The sequence below is a fragment of the Drosophila ananassae genome, chromosome XR (assembly GCF_017639315.1).
Source record: "Drosophila ananassae strain 14024-0371.13 chromosome XR, ASM1763931v2, whole genome shotgun sequence".
Lineage (NCBI taxonomy): Eukaryota > Metazoa > Arthropoda > Insecta > Diptera > Drosophilidae > Drosophila > Drosophila ananassae.
Window position 1 is genome coordinate 14,596,429 of NC_057932.1, and position 8,069 is coordinate 14,604,497.

Sequence of the window (8,069 nt, forward strand, 5' to 3'; positions counted from 1 at the left end):
CTCATCAGATTTCCACTCATGACTGAGGGGGGTTACTGTCAAAGGACCTTTTCCCCCATTTCGAGATCAGAACCAAAGTGTGGCAATTACAAGACAGAAATTGTCAATTGATTGCCACTTAACACGTGCGCTCACTTTAGGCCCAGAGCCATAGCCATCGAGGGAAAAGGGTAATAGACAGTGCAGTGGGTGGTGCTCCTGTCAGCTGCCAATTGTCATCGTCAATTGCCAAATGCCAAATGGCAGAACGGCAGAACGGCAATTGGCCAAGCCGGTCTAAGCCGCAAAGGCAAAAAAGGGAAAGGCGAAAACCCTTTTGTGGCAGATCGCAAGAGATTTCCGCACTTTTGTGGAGCATATTCAATCAGTTACCAACTTTTGGAAGGAAACAGTTTACAGACTAAGTGATACCTGGCAGTTAAGTGATGCTCTATCCAAAAGTTTAAGGGGCTAACAAGTCCCTAAGAGACTTCTATCCTTAATTCTAATCAGATTTGTATGGACTTTGTTACATTAACCCCCTAATACAGTATACCCTTTGAACCCTATAAATGGCAAATCAAAATCAGGCTACGTCACTGCCAGAAAAATCGAACTTATGTTAAGTGAGCTGAGCTGAGCCCGGCTAAGCTGAAAGTTCGCCCGATTTATCCCATGCAAAAGTCATTTGGCTCCAGCCAGACGTGAAATTGTTTAGTGCATTAAGACGTACTGCCGAATCATAATATAATATATATCTTCATCAAATATTGACAGATGGTAGGGTGTAGGACTCCCTTCCCTTGTAAAAATACACTCGTAATAAGTCAAAATCAATTGCAAGCCATTAGCCGGCCGAGTATGTTTTTTATGTAAGGCTTCCTTCGGAGACTGGAACGATTCATCCTGCGACTCACCCATTAAAGACCCAAACAAATATGATTTTGTATGCAATTGACCAGAACCAGAACCAGAAGCAGAGAGGCCTGGGGGCCAAAAATTTAAGGACGTCCTGGCCACTTATCCCATTTCCCCGGCTCATACATCAAAATCTAAGAGCCATGAAGCAAAAACCACAAACGCAAACACCATAACTCAGTCGGGGAGAGGGCCTGGGCCTGGGCCTGAGGCTGTCTTACCAAAAAGCGATTACCGGGCTAAGGAATAAAATTAAAAAAATGGGCCAGCAAAGAAAATCTCCACCAAATAGGCTGACTCGTTGAAAATTCGATGACAATTAATTACAGTTACGCGCAAGGCGTGAAAATGGCCAAAATAAAAATAAAAAACGATCTGGTGGCAGGACGAGAAAGTGGCAGAGCCAGTGGCAGTGGCAGTGGCAGGACGGCATAAATAAGCGTCAGCAAATTATAAATTAATTCAAACGCATTTAATGAAGAAAAACACCAAGAAAAACAGAAGACAGACGCCGGGCAGTGGAAAGCAAAGGAAAATCACTGCACTGGTCGAAAATATTAGGGATAATAGGAAGGAAAAATAAGAATAATTTGGGTAATTAAAATTAAAGGTTAGAGATAGGCCCAAGGTAAAAAACAGTCTTATTAAAATATTCTCTTATAAACTATTATCTAAAAAACAATTCTAAAATTTATAAACTAATTAAAAAATAATTAAAAATATCTATTGATTTCTTCCTGTCTATACCCAAAAACAATGACCAAAAATAAGAGAGGCCCCGCAGAAGGACATGCCAAATGCAAATTCAGAGCAAACTAAACAACGGACCAAGGACCCACAGCCAAGGACCAAGGATATTTTCGGCGGGTGGCAAGAGTACACAGGACACAGGACACAGAGCGCACAACTCAGTCAGACGTTTGAATTAAATAAATGAAATACATAAATAAAAACAGATGAGCTGTTGCCGGCGTGGCTGCCTCAACCACAAGGTTGGCCAAAAAGGAAACAGCCAAAATAAACAGCAACAAGGAGTCGAAAGAGAAGCCAAGACACTGGCCCACAAAGGACACAGAGCGAGGGAGCGGAAAGGAGTGGGCAGCATTTACGGGGGCGATGTCCTGCCTCCAGGGTTCGATTAAGGATTACCCTGCAGGATATGCGGGCAGTCGAAAAGACCCCTGACCTCAGGTCTTTACCTGTTTATGAGTGTCTGGCCAGGAAATATTGTTATAGAGTTTTATTTTATTTTATTTTTAATTTAACCCTTTATATGGCCGTGATGCATATCTGCAACATACCGTTTGAATTCAACTATTTCATAGTGTTTATAAAGAAAGTGACATGTGTTAGTGTGATGTCATAATGCAACAAGGCTTTTTTTATTAGTATGACCTGATCCCACTCTACCATGAGTTTTGACAACATAAGTTTACTTTTCCCGCCAATTTTGTGAAACAAGCACGTGAGCTCCGTTCCAAACTTTCAATTACAAATATTTCTTAAAATACAACTTATTTGTTTAAACAAAACTGCACAATTGAAAAGGTATTTATGTTTATAATGCATGTGCAGCCGAGTTTTTATGTTATGGTTTATGTGTTACGTGAAAATAGTGAGTATCGTTGTGTTGCAGATATACATCAAACTGCTTTTCAGAGATAATTTGTGCAGTCTCAGTTTTGATGTATATATGCAACATTTATTTGTTTGTGATTATTATTATGTTATGTTTTATGTGTTTTTATATACAATTATTTGGTATTTATTGTCTTTGTCGTCTGTGTTATATGTTCATCTATGGAACCAAAGTTATGTTATGTTTCAAATGGTATATACTATTGTATTACATAGGAATAATGTCAGAAAAAGGATTAACGCCTTCGCAAATAGAAAGTTTTTTTAATAGCGTGGATAGCGAGGATGATCTCGACTTTTCTGCTGATGACGAAAGCGATTACTATCCCAATAAAGAAGATTTTGAGACCTCAGATGACGAAGTTTTGGAAAATCAAGTTGAACTCCCTACCGACTTGAATGTTCCAAGCAAGGATGTCAACGATGTTGCGACTTCTAGCAAAAAGGACCTAAGAAGGAATTTGCTATGGAGACAACGCAGTTTGATTTTGAATGAGAACCAACTTCAGCTGCTCACGAGCACTGCGTTACCTCCGGAACTAATGGAGCTGTCCCAGCCTATTCAATTTTTTTCGTATCTATTTCCTAAAAAAGTTTTTGAGAATATTTCGAATGAAACTAACCTTTACATTCATCAAAAAGAGCCAAACGCAAATATTACTTTTACTCCTTTGGATATTCAACAGTTTGTTGGAATTGTGTTGTATATGTCCATTTCGAACTACGCTGGAATAGTTCCCACAGACACTGCCCGCCGATTCAACAAGGCCAAAAAGGAATATATACAAATTGACCGTCCTTTCGCTGTAGCACAATACAACAGTTATATGGGAGGCGTTGATCTGATCGACAGTATAATCGGAAGATATAAAATTTTATTGAGAAGCAAACGTTGGCAAGTCAGAATCTTTTATCATTTACTGGACCTTACAATCAGCAACGCTTGGTTGTTGTATAAACGTGTTAGGAAGGCAAATGGATATCCTGGAAAAGTTTTAAGTTCATCAGACTTTCGGCTTGATATCGCAGAAGTGCTAACAAAAGTTAACACTAAATCAAAATTGGGTAAACGAAGTTCCGTCATTGAAAATGAATTGCAGCTAAAGAAGCAGAGAGGTCCAACTCAGCATGTACCAAACCAAATGGTACGACAGGATCAGGTTGGACATTGGCCAATTTGGGCAGACAAAAGAATAAGATGCAAGTTTCCAAACTGTGCAGGATATTCTCAAGTCATGTGCAACAAATGTGGAGTAGCTTTATGCTTCAATAAAAGAAATAATTGTTTCACCAATTTTCACTTAAATTAAACAGTAATTTAAGCGCCTTATAGCAAATATTATAATAAAATTTACGTTTTATCTATGTAAACTGAGCACTGAAACTATTAAATATATTATGAATTCAAATATTTTGTTTAATGCACTAAAAACATTACAAATATATTCATTTATGTTAAATAAATTTTTGGATTATATTAAGTTTAATTTTGAACCCAAGCATATTTGATGTATTTATGCAACATATCCTTTATCCTTAATAAAAGTGTAAAAAATCAAAAATCGGGAAAACGAAAAAAAAGTGCATTTTTTATTTTTAATTATATATCTAAAAACAAAAACCGCATCAAAATCGGAGTTTATGCCATATGAAGGGTTAAATGGAAGGTTTTCAGTTGAAGTTTCTTCCCAAAGAAGAAATATTATATTTTATATTTTATTATTATTTATAACACTTATACTTAGCCCTATAAACTCTCTTAGTACCTCCAACCAATTCAGTCTGGAAACACATAAAATTACCAAAAATAAAAAAGCCGAAAAAAAAGTCAAGAAATGCTGGGAAAAAAAGTGGAACAACAAGTTGGAAAAGGAGGTAATGCCACTCCAGCAATTAATCAGGCAAATTGCAGGCGGAATATAATAAGAAATGAGCCGGCAAGCCAGGACGAGTCACAGGACGCAGGACGCAGGACGAGAAGGCTTTAAAAAGTCTAACCACAAAACAAAGTGCCTGGGTTTCTGAATAATTAAAGGGAAGCGAATTTAATATGGCTTTAGGATATGTATACATGTATATATACATTTATTCCCATTGATATCGGGTGAATATTTCATTAATATTGATCAGCAAACATGCAGGGATATGGCATGGCTGTCATCTAACTGCATTCTGGCCAAATAAATAAAAAGCCATTGGCCATTCCATCAAAAGGCAAACACAAATTCGCATTCGATGCGATAATGGAGAGCGCACGAACCGTGTTTGTTGGCTTTTGTCCTATTTTTTAGCATACAGGAGATCCTATATTTTCAGTAAACTAATAAAAGGTTAGTACAGTACAGTAGAGACTTGATAAGAGTTTACAAAAGAAATCTTCAGAATATATGAAATAGGATACTTATTTATTTACAATCTGTCTGCCACAGCTAGTAAGGCTTTCAGCTGAAATAGGATATATTTTGAAGAAGTTTTCAGGTAATCATAGATGTCTTTGAATATTTTTACCATTTTTTCACCTTTAAAAATGGTGTATCCTGTCTCTATATATCACTCTCGCCATCACAGTCACAGTCCTCACCCCCTAACTGTAGTAGTCCTGTCACCACTTTTCCCTTCAATTTTCATCTCCATCTCCACTCAACGCTTTGGATTTATGATCTGAAATGCCAAAATCTCTCTCTCTTTCTCTATCAACTGCCACGCCCCCTCACACCGCTATCCGCCCACTCGCCAGGACATATTTGTCAGTTTACAAAATGGCTGTTGGATGGCAAAGTCTAACGCTTTTTACGGCTGTCAGTTTTTGTTTTGTTGTTACTTTGATATTTTCGTTTTTCAACAAATTTTCTGACAAAGTCAGCACAACAGAGTGAACACTGAGAGAAAAAAAAGGGCCTAAAGGCCAGAAGTTTCAAGTTGAACGCCTTTTGCGTTGGCCCGTTTCCTTTCATCATCGACTCCTTCCGTCCGCCATTGAGCTTTTCCATTTCCCATTTTCCCGCCACCACCACTGCCATTTACATTTTTCCCAACAAATGGCTGGAGAACTGGACTCGAACTCGGCACTCCGGCAATTGGAATTGTTGTTAAATACTTACGGCCGTAATTGCAAACGACTGAAGGGAGAAAACAGTTAAAGCCAATAAATACCCATTACCTCTTAATTGAATTATTTGAATAAGGAGTTTGCATTTTGGATTTTGAGTAATAAACAAATATAGCGTTTTTATGGTCTATCAATAAAGGGGATTCAGTGGAGAAAGTTTGAGAAATTGTTCCATAAACTTAATAATCAATCAAGAACTCATTAAGAAGCTTATGGCGGCAATTATAATTATTTACTAATTATTTACTAAATTGTTCAAAAACTTAAGCCTCATCAGCCTATAAAGAAATAGTATTGAAATCTATAAGTCTAAAGGAATTCTTATTCTTGTAATCTCTAAGAAATTATTATAAATAGTTGGAAATAAATAGAAACCAAATGTTCACATGTATGTCTTTCACTTATAATTATTTAATAATTCTTAAACTAATACTTACTAATTATAAAGTATATGTATATAATCACTAACTTAATCCCTTTATTATATCCTTTTTAATAGAACTCCTATATAAATTCCCATCTTATCCCAACATCTCTTTATTCCTTTGTACATATATGTGTCATATTTACTTTTGAATATTTGTGTCCTTTTGGCAAATATCCTTTGAGCCTTGGTGCGAACAGAGTCCTGAAGCCTCGGGTATACCAGAGTAGTCTCTTCCACCAAAGAGTCCTGGCTGCAGGCTGGACGTGAAAAAGACGAAATTGAATAGCGGACATTAATCAAGTTTTTACTTGAAATTGCTGTTCGGCCTGCAGTCTGGCTGCAATTTGCTGCTCGTGGTCGGAGTCCGGTGCTCTTCGATCCGTAAAGGAAACAGAACGACGGCCAGAAGAGTCCCAGCCACGCCTTCCAGTCTTCCGCCCCTCCATTGGCAGTCCATTGCCACTGCCAGGTGGAGGACCAGTCTGGACAAATGTTTGTGGCAAGGCCATTAAGAGTTGCAAACTCCGCAAACTGCAGTCTCCGGCTGTCGTCCGGACGGAATCGTCCGGAGAAAGCCCGTAGCTGCCGGACAACTCATTAATTATAGCAAAATATTTGCAATGGCAAATCAATTAAGTCGGAGCCCCTGACAGGCCGCAGGTTGCAAGTTGCAAGTTGCAGGCGCAGTTGCAGTTGCAGTTGCAATTGCTGTGGAAGCCCTTGAATGGAAATGCTGCAGAAATATGAGACAGCGCCCAAGGAGCCAAAGGACGAGCAATCGATTCCCATTCGAAATACTCGTAAATTGCTTTAACTGCAGAAATATCAGATATTGCGAAAAATACGAGAAAATAAAGGCCATTCGTTGAATCAGAAACGCAATCAGACTAATTGTGGAAATATTTTTTTCTTTATTTTAATCGATTGGGCAAATAGTTTTTAGCCAACAATGTTTATAGTCTTAAAATTGCATAACAAAATATATCAGGTATAGTCTAGGGTGTAAAAAGGAAAGTTTAGGCCAAATAGGGAAAGTTATATATATAATTTCCTATTCAATTTGGAATTTGTGGTGAACCTTTAGCCAAGTAATCAGTTAAGTAAGTAATCCATTTTTTTTTTTAAACTTCACTAGAAATGAATAATAGTTATAATCTAATCAGATACTTGATAATAACTTACTATAGCCGTGATTAATAATATAATAAAACCTCCTTTAACATTCTACCATTAGTTCATCTTGGTAACTGGGGAATCCTTGGATCGCGAACAGAAACAACTGGATCCAGGCTGTTGGCGGAACTCATGGTGGCTGTGGCACTGGCGGCTATCAGCCAGAGCGGTAGTAGATCCTAGAGAGCAGTCATGATTGAGGACATTGTGGCAGCTGTGGTGGAGACCCAGGCGGTCGGAACGCAGCGATACTCCGGCCCTCCTTAGAGCCGACATAACACCAGCCAGCCCCAAACTAAAGTCCATCTCGTTGCAGGCACAAAATTCTCCATTCTCCAGACAGGGCTCCAGGGCCGCCTGCTGACCCGGCGATGTTGGAGGAGAGTTGGTCCTTGGAACGTCTCCCACTCCCAGGTCCAAGCTAGGCATCACGATCGGTACTGGACGCTGTAGTATCGTCTGCATCGGCATCCCTCCTGCTATCGACGGGGTATACGAAACGGGCTACGGAGCGGGATGGTTGGAGGTTATGGGATGGAAAGAATCCTTCGTCCTGGCACTCACCAGTCCTGGCTGTCCCTTCCAGAAGGAGAATGTGTTCAATGCACTGCCACGATTATTCATTTCAATTTATTTTTTTTAACTATTTCTGCAAACCAAACCCGAGAAGAAAAATACCAAAAATATCTAAACCTAAAACTTATTTTTCATACTATATATTTTTTTTTGTGAATTTTTATTCCGAACTAAACTACTACGGGGAATTTACTTTCGATTTAGATGTTTCTCGAATGAGTTCCTGGTTGTGACTGAGGATATCCTGGT

The 8,069-nt window shown here is 38.6% G+C and overlaps 2 protein-coding genes across 3 annotated transcripts; one reads left to right on the plus strand and one right to left on the minus strand.

The window, feature by feature from the left end:
- Positions 1-2,165: 2,165 nt before the first annotated feature.
- LOC123257626 lies at positions 2,166-4,102 on the plus strand. Its single transcript, XM_044717383.1, has 2 exons — positions 2,166-2,362; positions 2,752-4,102. The coding sequence occupies exon 2, from the start codon at positions 2,757-2,759 to the stop codon at positions 3,843-3,845; it is 1,089 nt and encodes a 362-aa protein (XP_044573318.1). The 5' UTR covers positions 2,166-2,362; positions 2,752-2,756; the 3' UTR covers positions 3,846-4,102.
- A 2,857-nt stretch (positions 4,103-6,959) lies between these two features.
- Positions 6,960-8,069, minus strand: LOC6505246. Of its 2 annotated transcripts, none has more exons than XM_032452078.2 (3): positions 7,809-8,069; positions 7,254-7,748; positions 6,960-7,197 (listed from the first exon to the last, which is right to left on the minus strand). In XM_032452078.2, the coding sequence occupies exons 1-2, from the start codon at positions 7,866-7,868 to the stop codon at positions 7,302-7,304; spliced, it is 507 nt and encodes a 168-aa protein (XP_032307969.1). In that variant the 5' UTR covers positions 7,869-8,069; the 3' UTR covers positions 6,960-7,197; positions 7,254-7,301. The 2 variants fall into 2 exon arrangements, with proteins under 2 accessions (XP_032307969.1, XP_001965617.1); XM_001965581.4 differs by having other exon boundaries at positions 6,960-7,202.

What these genes read in the sequence shown, in the direction of transcription:
- LOC6505246 (XM_032452078.2), bottom strand. Translation starts at nt 7,868, where the DNA reads ATGAATAATCGTGGCAGTGCATTGAACACATTCTCCTTCTGGAAGGGA. An exon ending in GGAAGGGACAGCCAGGACTG is followed by an intron (nt 7,749 to 7,808) that starts GTGAGTGCCAGG and finishes CCCGCTCCGTAG; the next exon opens with CCCGTTTCGTATACCCCGTC.
- LOC123257626 (XM_044717383.1), top strand. Translation starts at nt 2,757, where the DNA reads ATGTCAGAAAAAGGATTAACGCCTTCGCAAATAGAAAGTTTTTTTAAT.